This window comes from Neopsephotus bourkii, unplaced genomic scaffold (genome assembly GCF_033783945.1).
Source record: "Neopsephotus bourkii isolate Nb327-2 ecotype Australia unplaced genomic scaffold, CSIRO-AGI_Nbou_v1 NB_372, whole genome shotgun sequence".
In the NCBI taxonomy this organism is placed as follows: domain Eukaryota; kingdom Metazoa; phylum Chordata; class Aves; order Psittaciformes; family Psittacidae; genus Neopsephotus; species Neopsephotus bourkii.
The window spans coordinates 1036715-1052345 of NW_026900878.1; the positions used below are offsets into that span (position 1 = coordinate 1036715).

General features: G+C 38.9%; 1 protein-coding gene across 8 annotated transcripts in view; it reads left to right on the top strand.

Annotated features, from left to right (window-relative positions):
- Positions 1-1073: 1073 nt before the first annotated feature.
- PAPOLA (poly(A) polymerase alpha) overlaps positions 1074-15631 on the top strand; it is a 43011-nt gene continuing 28453 nt past the window's right edge. For 3 of the 8 annotated variants that reach the window (XM_061348907.1, XM_061348909.1, XM_061348911.1), the window contains exons 1-5: positions 1078-1476; positions 11669-11839; positions 12488-12554; positions 13937-14018; positions 14494-14603. In XM_061348907.1, the coding sequence (XP_061204891.1) occupies positions 1469-1476; positions 11669-11839; positions 12488-12554; positions 13937-14018; positions 14494-14603 (438 nt within the window). In that variant the 5' untranslated portion in view covers positions 1078-1468. Of the gene's footprint in view, positions 1477-2771; positions 2950-11665; positions 11840-12487; positions 12555-13936; positions 14019-14493; positions 14604-15631 lie in introns of those variants that run through there. The other 5 variants (XM_061348910.1, XR_009724811.1, XM_061348906.1 and 2 more) reach the window with 5 other exon arrangements.

The following is a 15631-nucleotide window of genomic DNA, read 5'->3' on the forward strand; positions in this document are numbered from 1 at the left end:
TGCATTAATGCCCAACATTCTTATTCAAAATATTTTTACAGAGAAAGGCTTTTTTCATTTGTTTTCAGAGTCACAGAGTTAGGTCAGTGACAGTAGCCAGGAACAGAGTTCAGAACCATCATCTCCAGCTCTAAAGAGATAGATTTCTTTGGGATCCGAATTTCTTTTATGCTGCCAGTTCAATTACCATTTGTCACGAGGCAGTCAAACATTAAGTAATCGGTAACTTTGGAGAAATTTAGTTTGGATATCCTATTTTTCAGAGTAACGATGAAAATAGAACACACAAAAAAAAAAAACCCACCAAAGATTCGGGTTTGCTTGTGTAGAGTTGCAGTAATACCTTTACTTCTCTAAGAATAAAGTTTTGAGATAATCCGTAAAGAGTGGTGTTTGGATTTTTTTTTAATACTTTCTGACATTTACGCAACCCTAGCAGAGCTTAAAAAAAAAAAAAAAACAACCAAACCAACAAACAAAAAAAAGCCAAAAAAACCCCTAGAGAAGGATCTCGTTGTTTTGTGTGGGGCATGAAGGCCAAAGGAAGCCCAAAGAAAGCCCGTTGCAGGTAACGAGAGACGCGCACACCCCCTGGTTTGAACCGAAACTCTCCGCTTCTCAGGGACACGGAGCGCGGAGTCCAGCGGGCTGCGCTCGGCCGAAATGAGGCGATTACGGACTCCGCCGGAGAGCAGCGCCCCCCCCCCCCCCGCTCCCCAGAGGCTTCCCACATGCACCAAGCGGGACGATCCCAATCCCAAGCCCAAGTTCTAGGTGCCACGCGCTGGCCGTCTCGCCGCCTCAGTTCCCGAGGCGATTACAGTCCGCTCCTCCCGTTGCTCTGCCCCCCGGTGCCTAAGCACACCAACACTTGCACCGACCACAACCCCGCGGAGCTGCAGCCCTAAGCCACATTCCCCCTCCCCGGCCATACCACCCCCAGTCGCCCCAGGCCTCGCCCGGCGTGAACTGGCAGCGTGGGACACAAATACCGCTTCACCGCGCACGCGCCGCCCCGCGGCCGTTGGCGCTTTGTTTTCAAACTGAAGCTTGACCCTCACCGGAACTGCAACCCCCAGTATGCACTTCGGCCTCGCGGCCGTCTGAGCATGCGCGGGCAAGCTAGTGTGCGTGATATGCGGGGGTGGCCGTGGCGCTGCGTCAGATTCCCCCCGGTCTAGAATGTAGCTGTGGTAGCGTCTGGGCGCCATGTTAGAAGGCCGGAGGGGAAGAGGAAAGTGAAGCGGCGGCGGCTGGGCCTACCGAACGGCTTTCTCTCCCCGAGGCCTGACCCCGGCGTGTATCATGGTCACGATTCCTGTTTCCCAGCTGGACGAGTGACTGGTCCGGAGGCGGCAGTGGTGGGGGAAAACGAAGAGGAGGAGGGAGAAGGGGACGACGCGGTGGTGGTGGTGGTGGCGGCGGCGGCGGCGACGGAGGAGGAGGAGGAGGAGGGGCTGGAGAGACGATGCCGTTGTAAGTTAGAAAGCTCTCGGAGTGTCTTGAAGGCCTGTGGTTTGAGGACCTTTACTTAGTGCTTTCCTCGTAGCTGCCCGTGCTCTCTGCCCGCTCGGGCCCTTTTTGCTCCCTCTTGCCCTTCCCGTTCTCGCCTGTCCGTCTCCGGGCCTGGGTTCTTCCGGTGCCGCAGTATGTGGGGCTTGTGGATCCGCTGCTCTCCACCCAGCCCGTCAGGACCTGCGGGCTTTCTTGTCGTGTCCCTCGCTATCGTTATGAGTCCCGAAGGAGATGCTGATGTGGCTTTTACGTTGTTACCGTCGTCCGCTCCTTCGTGATCTTATAGTGGCAGGCATGAGGGGCTGAGGAGCCACGGGGCAGGAGGCTGCTGTGGGGCCCTTCGGACCGCTGTTAAGTCATACGAAGTGCCGCACGTTTATGTTTTTCTCGTCCCGGTTGCGAAAGATGAGGCTTTATTCTCTCCGGAGTCCTGACAAAGCCTCTCCACCGGTGGCCACGCTAGCAATTTTGCTTCGTTCCGGGGGCAGGGGAGACACAGGCGTCAGTTCGAACAGGCGACCCGAGCTGAGCTCGCTGTCCTTGCAACCCCCCCCGGTCCTCGGTGGCTCCGGTGCGAGGCCGCCGCCGGGACCTCGGTGCCGGTCGTGGGGGCAGCGCCCCCGACTGGCGGTAGCCGTAGTGGACAGTAGCACGTCGCCCCGCCATTCCGGGAGCCGGGGGGCTTGCTCGCTGAAAAAGTAGGCCTTAAGCTTCGGACCGTAACCCTCCTGGTAGTCATGAGTAACGAAGTGGGAGAGAATTTCATTTCATCCCAGTTTCTTCGCAAGTTTCCTTCGCCCTTCCTCTTCCTTCTTTCCACTCCTCCACCCCCCCTGCCCTGTTTTCTTTTTTTCTTATTTTTTTCCCCCCTCACCGGCTTTTTCACGGTCCCGGGTTGAGCGACAGAACTTCCTGCTCCTCAGTTCTGTAGTCCATAATGTTCGTATTTTATAGTACTGTATAATTCGAGGGGACCAGCGATGGGTAGGTAGTCAAGTGGGTTTTAAGAATAAGGCACGTTTATATGCTAGGTTCGGATTTGTTTTTTTTTTTTTTTTTGTTGTGGGGTTTTGTTTGTGTGTCGCGTTATAATTTTGTTTTTTTTCATTGAAGGAGAAATGTAAAGTATTTTGTATTTTGTTTTGCTACAGTTATTTTGGATTATTCAGTATTATTTTATTGTTATTAATGGGGTTTATTTACTATTGTTTTAAATGTGAATTCTTCACTTTGCGTGAAGAATAAGCGTACTTGCCTGTTGTGCTTGTTTTATTCAGTCTAAAATACTGGTAAATTAGTCGTGGGTTAGATAACATGAGGGGAACTTAGATGAGAGAGTTTATGGCAGGAAAAACCCAGTGGGTGCATGCAGAAAAGAAGATGCTTGTGCCAAGTAGCTTTTGATGCTTGTATAATGAAGCTACAATGTCTTTATAGATAAGTTTTGCACATGTTCATTATGGCAGTGAAAAATTACCAGAAACCAGCTTTGAAGTTGGCTGGGCTTTTTGGCCTCAGGAAAGTAGGAGGGTATTTACTCTGCCTGCTTTCATTCTTAGTTTATTTTGTTGTGATTGCATAAATTCTGGATGCTTAATAACATCTTAAAGTTTGGAGTTGTAGTAGTAGTGATTTTAAACTTTGACAAATTTGGACTGACTCAGTCATTTTTCTTAATGTAGGTGTTTATGATACTTCAGCTAGGAACTTTTAAATAACATTGCATAGTTAAATTTACACTAATATGTTTCTATATTCAGTATAAACGTTACTTGACAACCTCCGTAGAACAGGACATTTATTTGAGTGAAGAAAAGCAAAGCTTTCTCAGATTATGCATTAGTTCTGTCATTTGGAATGATTGACTTTGTATTATTCAGTCAAGGCTTCAAAATGGTCATTGTAATGCTGATAAGTTGCAATGCTGGTAATGTTAATCCTGGAGTTTATGAAGTGATACCTCTGACTTAAGTTTAAAGGAAAAGGGGGGGCAAGCTTAGAATGTCTCTTTTTTGCTTAATTCTTTCCAGCTGATATTTTCATACATTTGAGTGATAGTCTGTTTGAGTGAGTAGAACATCTGTGTCACTCCAAAACTTTCAAGATGACAAACAAAATACATGTTTTTGTCCTGGCCTGTCAGGAAATCCTTTGAACTTTGTCCTTTTTTCTTTTAAGGAGGTGTTTACAGTTGACAGGCCTAGTCAGAGCTGATCTCCCATACAGATTGTCATCACTCTGCCTTAAAAATGTTAGTTCAGAGTTCTCAAGAGGTGTACAGTGTTGTTGATATTGCGCTGTGTGTACATGTGCATATTTCTCTTAGCAGTATGGTGCAACACTATAGAGCCAAGCAAATTTTATGTACAAGGCACTTCAGTAGTTGGGAAGCTAACTTGGGTTCTGCTGATGCCGATAGCCAGCATTTGCAAAAGCCTTTTAATATTAAAAAAAAAAAACCCCAACCTAAATTTATACTAGGAACTTGCGTGACTTTTTGTTATCGTTCTCATTAATCTCGAGTGAGGAGATAGCAGCTGCATAAGTGAAGACTCTCAAACTTTCAGTTTTTCTAAAAACTGGTTAGCAATGAAGGTGAATATTTCCCCTATTATAAAAACAGGTACATTTTAGTGAACTGTTAGGTACAGAATGTTCCTATGCATTATCTGAAACATGAGATGGTAGGAAGACATGAAGCTCACTGAGTTTCAGTTAGGGCTGAGCTTTACACAGAAAGGCTAATAACTCTGAAGCAGCTGACATGTTTTTGTGGATTGATGCAGCCTTGGCCCTTCTGACCCTCCCAATAGAGAAATGGCACCCTGAATCTGTTCCTGGTTAAGCCAGCAATACTATTGCACTTAAAGCTTCTTTGCTGAACTTCCATGTCTGCTGAAATCATTACAAGAGTCTTTATTGATTTTTATTATTATTAACCAGAAATGGAAAAGTGCATTGATTCATATATCCAAACACTCAGAAGTGTCATAAACTTAACTATTGTTGGTACTGGTAACTTTTGTATTAGATTGCTGGAACATAATTAGTTTTTTCAGTCTTTATTGTTTAAAGTCAAGCTTATTCTCACTTCTGAAGTAAGCCTCCATGTATTTTCTTTCATTGAACATTGCTTTAGACATGTGATGTCATTGTTTTCTTGACTTCTAATTAGTGAGTGTTAACTTGTATGCCAAAAGTACAACGCTATATTTAAAATGGCTTACACTGATGAGGAGTGTTTCTGAACAGAGAGCACTCAGGTTTTTATGGACTGTTATGGAGGGGATTCTTTCCAACTCTGCCAAGCACAGGGCCACCTTCAGAAGAATTTCCATGAAGAGATAGCTTTATTAATCAAGAAATACAAACATCGGTATGAGAAGTTATTTGTTTGACATGGTACAGAGGAACTGGATAGCAAGTATATATGGGTTTGCAATAGTTCCCAGTCTTATGTCACTCCAAAAAGTCTGCATGTATACCTTTTAACATGGAGGTAGCCCACAGAACTTAGAAACCCAGTTATTTTGGGCTGAGCAGGTTTCACTGCTGAGACAAGTTAATCTGTTGCAGTGAAGTGCTTTATGGGATTCCTAGCTCTTCATTTGATACTTGTATCTTTTGATTCAACCTTACTGAATTTCTTAAATTGTGACATCTGGAGGTTTATTTTTATTTTCCATAATAATAATAAACCTCATTTTTGGCCCAAGTGTTGCCTATAGAATTCAGTAGAAATTCATTTTCTTTAAACTTGAGAAACTTCTGAAACTATTTAGTAAGAATCTTCTGGGTGGGTATGTGTTTGGACATGCTGCCTTCACTGTTCTGTGTAAATGGAAGAGCCAGAGAACTCAGTCTGTGAGAATTCAGGCTTGAGTCAAAGGTTATCAGAATGTGTATGAATATTTGCGCTTCTACCAGGTGAGTCTCTCCATAGGTGCATTGCTTGTCCTTTCACCAATACCCACGCTCAAATCTCATACTGAGAGCTGAAAACTTACTTCATGGTGTAAATACAGTATCTTTTTTTTTTTTTTTTTTTTTGCTGGAGACTAAAACTTTCAGGAAGGACAGATGGATTATTTTAGCCTTCTAAAATGTAAGTTCCCCAGTAACAGATTTGAACAGGCTTCATTAAGGTTTCTGGCCTAGATGTCTGAAGTTTTGTGTGGAGTGGTATTGTTGTCAATTTCAGATTAAAGTTTCTGGCTTGAAGTAGTCCTGCTGGTGGAATCTTTAGAACAACAAACAAACAAAACCCCTCAAAGTACTTCCTCTGAAACCTGACTCAGTAGAGCTTGAGCTTTGTGAATTTAGCTTCAACTGACAAGATGGTGTGATGACCAGTATTTAGGAATCTGACTTGGGTGTGTCTTACATCGGTAAATGAGAACGGAGGTAATGAGTAGAGGCAAAAAGAGAGGAGAGGGTTGTCACTGAGGTTCCTGCAGCTGTGTACGTTGTTTTGGTATCTGGAGGTAAGACTGAATGAGCTGATAAAGTTAAGGTTATGTGGGTTGTTGACACTGTTCTAAGACGTTTAACAGTTCATGGTTTTTCTTGCTTCACCAGTGATGGCCTTATTGTTCATGTCTGCCTGGGCAAACTTAATCCTCAGCTGAGGATAGTGACATATGAAAGGGTTTATATGACTTGTAGCAAAGGCTTGATGGCTGAAAGCCGGAAGGGGTTTTTGCTTGCACTTGGTACACATTAGATCTTGGGTGGTTAAGATTTATTTCAGGGTGGGTTAGAGATGAGTTTAAAAGTTATGTGGGATTCAAACTGTTACAATTTGTTAAGTATTATGGCATCTGTTTTTAAGATTTCTGTTTATGTTCGTTTTTGTGAAGCATACTAAAATTCAGGAGTATAATGTTTAGATGATGCAGTGCTGATTTCAGCTGTATTTTGTTTGTAATAAGGAGCATAAACACTTAAATAACACAATATATATATTACCAGTAGAACCGAGGTAGAATACTGGGAGGAAAAAGTGCTTAGAAAGATGGGGTTTTAAGTTGGGGGGAAGGGAGAGGATAAAATACAAAGTATACCTGAAAAAGAAGTTTGTGATGGGATTCTTGTTTATTCTGAGCCGGACTAAGGTTTTAGTGTTGTAAAAGAGAACAACAGTACAGTACTTAATGTAACTCTTAGTTATGTACTTGTATTTGCTCTTTCCCTGTTTATGTGGATGTGTGTTCAGTGTGTAACCTGATCTTAAAACATCGATTGGCAAGTGTTACCTTTAACTCACAGTCTTCCCCCTCTACCTTTGAGTAATGTGTAGTCATTTCCATTTGAAGGAGTTTAAAGCTGTACACTTTGGAAACTGTAAAGCCTCTTAGCTTTAGGTGTTGTGTTTGTGTTTTGTTGGGGTTTATTTTTTTTTGTTTGTTTTCCTTTCCTTCCACTGCCACACACTGCTGTGAAATGGTTTTAGCAATGGCAGCATTATCAGGGTCTGTTCTTTTTTTAATTTAAGTTATTGGTAACAATATAAGAATATGCTGCCTACCAAAACTTTAGGTTCTGGAGGAAAAAAAGGTCATTTGGCTGTACTGTTGTCAGTTTAGTGCAGACTAGAACTTTGTGTGTGTTTGTGTTTTTCTACAGGGGAAAAAATGCATGTAGGTTTATCTGACATGAGATTAATTCGTACTTGAAATTGGATCGTAACAGTAGAATTAAATGACTGTAGCTGTTGCCCAATTTGCAGATGGTCTAAACTCAGCATATGCTCTTTAAAAAAATCAGGTCAAACCAGAGCTACAACAATAGTATGTTATATTTAACTCTACATCATTTTCTGCAACTTATATTTGATGTTTGTGTGATTAGCAGGTAGCTCATACAGCAGAGAGGGAGCAAGATTTTCATGTGTGTATGTGGTTGGCTGGAAACAAACAAAAAAAGCCCCAAACTGCATCTTAAATTTCTTGGTGATGTTAAAAAGGTTTGTCTCTTTCAAAACAATCCCTAAACATGTCATTAGGAGCCTCATCTACACAATTTTTGAATACTTCCAGGGACAGTGATTATGGGGGGGGGGGGGATGGGGGGGATGGGGATGATGATCACTATATTCATTGCTTCATTGTATCTTCATTGTAAGCTTTGTTGTATCTTCTGGCATGGTAAGTCTATTAGGAGCATCTATGCTGAGAATTGTTAGGTACCATCCCAGTGAAAGTGTTAACTTCTCAACCTTCAAACACAGATGAAACATTTGTGTGGGAAGGTCCTGTGCTGTTGGAAACCTTGTTATTTTATTACTATAAAATATATAAATATAAGAGCAGTAAGCGTAAAAAGTGTAACTGTTTTTGCGAAACAGTTCCCAAAAATGTATTATTAGGTGATGGATTTAATTGGTTGTGTAAAGATGACGTTTTAGTGAACAGTTTCAAAGCTTATTTTGTGCCCTGTGACTATCAGAGGGCCATGTAGGGGTTGGAGGTAAAACATGGTTTAAATCATGTCAATGTGGTATTCTGTGAAGACAGACCTGTTCATTGCACCACCAGGATTATGCTGTAAACCAGATTAGGGAAGCGATCTAATGTTTGGTTGGGTTTTGAGTGTTATAATTCTGGAGCAAGGCAAAGGATTATTTTTCAGTTGGTAGTTCTCAGATTGGTGAAGCATGGCTTTCACAAGTGGGGGAGGGCTCTGTCCGCGTTCCTGACTTCAGGAGTCTGCTTCGTGGAGTCTGGGTCTGAGTTACATTGAATCTTTTATTTTTTAATACTTAGCAGCAGTGTCTGTCAGCCTGTGTTTTGCCATCCCTCCCGATGATGTCTAGCTGTTGAATTGGATACAGTTTCTAGTTACAGATGGGTGAAAATCACATCGGGCCATCAGGAAATTTTTACACAACTAAACTACTGATTGCTTTGTATTACTGCTTTGAAGATCTGTAAAAGTAACTTGCAGAATCTTAAAGAGCAAATCTGTTTGTTTTTTTTTTTTTTCCCCCCAAGATAACAGCTGATAAAAAGGGGAGAAATTGTAGTGAAAATTTAATTACGTTATGGTGTAAGTAAAAATATTCCTACTACCCAAAGGATGTTTATGTATCAGACTTTCTTTTTCCCCTGACTTATTTAGTAGCAACTAAGTGGCTGTAGTTATTATTTGTGTTGACATTCTATTACTGATTTTCTTTGAAAAACAGAAAATATTTTAGTGGCTTTCTTTGTACTTAATTTGAACTACTGTTCTGTATAATTCACCTGGACAGTTTTTAAAAATGTTTTCATTCACACAAGTCCTCAGGTCTGTATGGTTTGTTCAGCTGTTACCAAATACTTGACTAGGTGATTAAAACCCTTTAGCAGAGGAAGCAATACCAAATAACGTTCCCAGACATGATTATGTGGGGGTTGATATATTTATTTTTTTTAAATGTACAGTTTTTTAGTTATTTTCCCTTTTTTGCTAAAAAGTGAAGGGATGAATGTGCAGAACCTGCTTTGTGGGAAACTTCATTGAGACTAAATTATTGATTTCAAACATAGTATAGTGCTTAGAATAATTTTAAAATGGGTTTAACTTGTGGAGAATTAAGTTTTGTTGATTCCTGCCGATGTTAAGATGCTGTTCCTTTTCAGTACTTAGTCCTCATGGAAATAAAGAGTGAAATCATGAGGAGATAATGACAACAGATTATGGAAGTTAAAGTGAAATTGTACCGTAGTTTTTTCCCCATGCAGTATCTGGTTAGCCTGAAATTTTTTTGTTTCATAAGATAGAAATAGCATATAAAATCTATAAATATGAAGGACTGATAATACAGCAGTGTACAGGGAAATGTTAAGCTTGCAAAGAAGGGGACTTTCACATAAGCTGTTAGCTTGACTTTTTTGATGTGGGAAATTCTCTTAAGACTTTATGAAAGTTGAGGGAGATCATATTGACGGTAAAGCTTTTGCTCTAGTGGAATGAATAAATGATTAGAAAAAAAGTTAATTAAAAATGAATTAAATATATTAGTTATACATTTGGTATTAAACAAAACACTATGTCTTTGAGGGGGAGTAATCTGATATAGTAAGAAATACTGCAGATATGACAGTTGTACACAAGCATTGCCTTAACTTTCAGGTAATACTTGCTTTAATTGTTGGCAAGACTTTTAAATAGCTGCTGATGTAATACCTGCGTTTCCTGAAATCTGTGTTTTGATGAGAGATCATAATGTTTTTGTTTGATCTCTGGAAGGTTGATTAATTTAAATAACAAGTTTGTTTCAGAAAAGCAGCTTTTTAGTATACTTAACTACTGTGATTTGTCATTTACAAAATCAAAGGCGGAGTAATGTTTATTATTTAGAGGAAAGGTTACCTGTATATCAATATGAAACATTTAATACTGAAAGTAACTTTTAGAGCTTTTGAAATACAGGTTTAAGTAGTGTATTCTTATTTTTAAACCTGTGAAGTATATAATGAGCAAGACTAGATATTCTTAAAATGTGGCTATCTTGAATGTTAAAATATATAATTTATTCTACAATACTGAATGTTTAAGATTTTTTTTTAATTGCTACCTGTTCTTGCTACTATCTGTTAAAAAAGTTTTAACTATATGGGTATAGCATGCAGTAATCACCGAACCCAGACATTTGTATGTTTAGACAGGCCCAAGTTTAGTTTTGAAACCCTTAGAATTATTACCCATACAGCTCAAACTTTTCTCAAAAAAAGGCTGTTTTAAAAAGTAAACATGGCAAATATATGCCCATTATGAAAAACTGCATGACTGTTTTTCGTCCAGAAGGCTCACCTAGTTCTCACAATATCATGGTAACTTTGATTTTGTGTTTCTTCTGAAGTTCTTTTGCATGGTGGTCTCTCTTGTGATGTTGAAATATAGGGGGTTGACTTTTGCTTGAGGTTTGCCTCCATGTCTATCTGGGTTGCTTGAAAAATTCAAGGCAAGGGTGCTCTGAGGGCTTTTGATTTCACTGTTGTCCCTCAGTCAGCCACGCAGCCGCTCTCTCACTTCCCCCTCTTCCTGCCTCTGGTTCCTGGAGGGCTGGGGAGGAGAATCCACAGAAAGTAACTCACACAGGTTGAGATAAGGACAGTCCAGTAACTAAGGTATAACACAAACCACTACTGCTACCACCAATAATAAGAGAACAAGGGAAGAGAATACAGCTGCTTGCCACTTGCTGACCAATACCCAGCCTTACTGAGCAGTGATCTAACCGTTCTGGGTAACTGCCCACACTTTATATAGTGGGCATGATGTGCTGTGGTACCTCTTTGGCTAGTTTGGGTCAGGCGTCCTGTCTCTGCTTCCTCCCGGCTTCCCCTCCTCCCTTGGCAGGGCATAAGACTCAAAGTTCTTGGTCAGAGTAGACGTTACTGAGTAGCAACTAAAAACATCGGTGTTATCAGCGCTGTTCCCAGGCTGAAAATCAGAAACACAGCACTGCACCAGGTACTAAGAAGGAGAAAAAATGACTGGTGCTGATAAACCCAGGACAACTGTTTACTAGTGAGCTAAGTCCTTGCAGTTTTAACCGTTGTGGTTTGTTAGTTTTACTTGAGACGTATGTAAGTATTTAGTGAAATACTTATATGAAGTGTCATGTTAATGAGATATGAGTGATGTGGAGAGAGTATTGCTTACATCCTTGGTACTTGAGCTAGGCAAAGTCTAGCACAAACCTAATAATCTCTCCACACCTACCTCGTGAAGCAAGGCCAGTGTTGCATGTAATATTGCCAACATAAATTGAGCTGACACCATTCATCTACTCAACACGGTTATGCTAGCCAGCAGAGAAGTCAGCTTAAAGCTAACTGTATGTTGCTAACGGACTCAAAATACGTTAGAACCTCATATACATGTGAGTGTTCTTAGTGCGTGAAAGCAGCTGATGTAAAAAATCATGCTTCATAGCAACTTGTACCCCTGCAATCAATAGAGAAAGGTAATTTCTTTGTAATGCTGTTGTCCGTAATACCACAGATTTAATACAAACTGATCTGTGATGTAAAAACTAACAATAGGCTTAACTTTCTGTTTTCCTTGTATGTGCCTCTTGTCTGTTTCGCTGAGAAAAAGTAATTTTAAAATGATTTTGTTTTGTTTGGTTCTGTCAGTAACTTTATCTAATTGCCTTTATTAGTCCCGTTACAACCCAGGGATCACAAACACAGCAACTACAGAAGCATTACGGCATTACCTCGCCTATCAGTTTAGCTGCCCCCAAGGAGTTTGACTGCATACTTACCCAGAAATTAATTGAAACCTTAAAACCTTATGGTGTATTTGAAGAGGAAGAAGAATTGCAGCGCAGGTGAGTAAATGCTTACTTTAGCAGTGGTTTTCTCCTGTCTTGAGTTTCATGTAGTTGAACCTCAACTACTCAAACATGTTTTATGTTCTTTCAAATGCTTTCTTAAAAGCTTAGTAGAATATTAAGCTTAATTTTTTCTTATCTTAAAAGTAATACCTCAGAACAGATAAATGAGTGAAAATGACCTTTAAATTTTGGAGGCTGATTTGCCTTTTTTCTTCTTTATAACAGTTTTGTTGTAGTGATTTTTCTACTTTTATTCCTTATTAAGCTTTCTATTTTTTTTTTCTCTCAGTACTGCGTCTTACTGTTTTTAGGTGCACGTGTTTTATGAATGAAGGTTTTATTTTGGAAGTGAGCAAAATGTATGTAAAATGTGTGTAGGCTTTGCATGCTGGCATTTTTTCTCAGTTTAAATCACTTGAAGATCTTCAATGGGGAAAAGACAGTGGGAATGTTGTGAGACTGAGTGTGTGTGTGTGTGTGTGTGTGTGTGTGTGTGTGTATAAAGCAATATCTGTAATTAGTTCTGTGGTGTTCCAGTAGTTGAATGACTGTGTGTACTGATGATCAGGGTCTCAAAAAATTTTTTTGAGACTTTTTTTTTGTCTAAGTTCATGACCTGTGATTCTGCTGTTTTATCAACAGGATTCTAATTTTGGGAAAATTAAATAACCTGGTAAAGGAATGGATACGGGAAATCAGTGAAAGCAAGGTACGGATGTAGTTACATGGAACCTGCTCATACTAAGACTGCTGTAGGAAGACAATTCCAAAATATGTTCCCACTCTAAATGAGATGAATTTTAGATTTGGGCATCTAGTTTAATAAAAATGGAAAAATAAATAATATCTGTGTGTAGCTGCTTTAGTTTCCAGACAGTGTTCGCCTTCAAAGTAGAATGTTGTCAAAGAAAGAAACTGATAAACACTGGAAAAAATCATTGTAGTTGTAATAATAATGCTCAGTTGTTCCCTCATCTCCCTCGATAGAAATGCAGCTTAACTTTTTGTCAAAACATATATGTATAAATTATTTAATTACATGCTTAGATTATTTGGCTTTGTGAAGCAGTGCTATATCATAAAATGGACTTCTTGCAGATTTATGATCTGCAGTCTTTAGTGTTAGTCCTGTAATGTTACTTTTGTAGACTCTTAACAATGATAGTAGTGGTTTTGCCAGACTGTAGTCCTCCACACTCCTACACATGCCTTTTTTTGAATGATTATAGACTTGCAAAAGTTGTAAAGATGGAGGTGATGCTTTTAGGGGTAAACCCCTAATTTTTTAAGCTATTATGCTTTAAATATATTTAGGATTGTATTTCTTCTGTACACTTATGAAATGGAAATTTATATATGAACAAGATTATGGGTTGGGACAATCCTTGAAAGCAGAATAATGACAGTATCTTAACTGGTGTAAGACAGGAAACTACTTAAGTTAAATATACGTTGCAAAATAATTATTTTTTATTATGTTTTGTTGTATAACCATTAATGTAGGGCTTTAGATTGTAACATTGCATCCTGTTATGAAGGAGTGACTGTCTTTACCCACAGCACTGTGGATTTAAGAGTTTTTTTGAAGCTGCAAATTTAGGAACTTTAGTAGATGTACCAAACAATTTTAACATAAAATAAGTACCTCTCCCAGCTCCAAACTTCTATATAGTATGGGTGTCTCTGCAAGTAATTGAATAAACATGGATATTGAAAATGGTAATATGTTTTTCCCCTCTAAGTTGCAAGTAATCATAAGTTTCTAAGTCAGTCTTAAAAAGTCTGTGTGTTAAGCAAAATGTATTCAAAGTCCTCAATATTGTAAAGCTGTTGCACTTGAAGTGTAGGACTGCTGAACGGTTATCAAGTTTGAGGCAGTAATGTGTAATGTCGTTGAAATATTACAGATAGTTCCCAAGCGGTAAACATAACTTCCATCTTTTCTGTAAATGTGAAGATTATTAATTCAGTAATAACTATACCTTAAAACAACGTAATTTTGTGCAATATTTTTCCTTTTGTTTGAAAATAAATTGTTTGTTTGTTAAAACTTTTTAAGGTAAAATAACAAATTTTGTTTGCTCCATTTAGAATCTTCCACAATCTGTAATAGAAAATGTTGGAGGAAAAATTTTTACATTTGGATCCTATAGATTAGGGGTTCATACAAAAGGTAACATTTACTTTTATTATAAAAACTTGTGTTTGAGCTAATGACATAGCTGTAAATGCCACCACCCTTAAGTAACAAAACTTTTTGTGTTTTGAGGTGGTGTTAGATTTTTAAATTTGTCAGCCATTTTTACTTTTTATTATAAATAAAAGAAATATGCTTCTATATTATGCTTTTGTGATGGGTTGGGAAAGAGATAATAAAGTTGGAAAGTATTTAAAGCTCAAGTAGTATACTTGGAGTCTCACGGTTTTCTCTTTAAAAATTACTACAAATGTTCAACAACTGCAAGAAAAATGTATGTATGTATTCAGTATGCTCCATGGCCATGAACTTTTGTGTGTGATTTGACCTAGTATTCCTGAAGAAAAGCTGTTCTACAATAAATTATTTTTGCCTGGTTTTAAAAAGAAAAAAGTTTGGCTAATGCTGCAACTGTGAAGTGCGAATAACTTGTGCTAATAAACAATTTCAGGTGCTGATATTGATGCCCTCTGTGTTGCACCAAGACATGTGGAAAGAAGTGACTTTTTCACATCATTTTATGAAAAACTGAAACAACAAGAAGAAGTAAAAGATCTGAGGGTATGTGAAGTATCTGATACAGCTAGCTGAACTGATGATGCTGCTGAAAAGTTAGTGAAAGATGATGCAGTAAATAACTAAATAGAACTTTACTGTTAAAGGCTTGCAGTGGATTTTTAGGTAACCTGCAGCAAAGCCTACCACCATAATTGAAATAGAGATTCTTCTGGTTTTTCTGTTTCCACTTAACAGACAGAGTAATTTTAAGAAATCTGCATGGCAGAATAATGTCCTAGAATGTGTGCTGGAATTGCAAAATTTCTGCTTGCTATTTAGCTGCAGACAAATGCAGATGTGTTAGCTTGGAACAGATAAGGACCAAAAGTGTCTTATTGAAGTTTTGAAGTATCCGGTTATGATGATGTTTGTATAATTTTGTGCTTTGTATGGACAATGACAGTGGTTCCTATTAACGAAGCATTCTATACTGTCTGTCAGCTCTCCACTTGAAATTGGAAATTACATTTTTAGTGTGTCCAATTATTAGATGCTTCGTAAGACTTTCAGGATGGTAAGATGATTTCCCTTGTAGGAATATAAGACACACTGGTGTACAGTATTTCATTTCTATTATACATAAATGACAAGCCTCCCTAGGTCAACTGGTAGAGCTTTCATCTTAATGCTGGTTTGGGAAAACTTAATTTTCTCTGCTGCAGGTTGTTTTTTTTGTTTGTTTGTTTGTTAGGTTTTTTTTGGGTTTTGTTTTTTTTTTTTTTTAATAAAGGGAGTTGCTGGTAAGTCTGAAACTTTGCTTTAGTTGTGCTTCCATAGAATAAATGAAAGTCTCTGCAGTATTCTTCCACCCTTTGCATCCTGTAGTTGGTAACTACCAGGGCAGTACAAACACCTGGTGGTAATACTGTTATTGAAACAATTGTTTTGAATGCATTATTATCTGAGCACTTCTAATAATCTTAAATACACAATCCAGAATTAAGATTATTCTGATTTGCAGGTTTCTGATTAACTTTGCTGTAAACTGTGACTTAAGATGAAGTTGGTTTAGCAGCAAGGTGGGTCAGTAT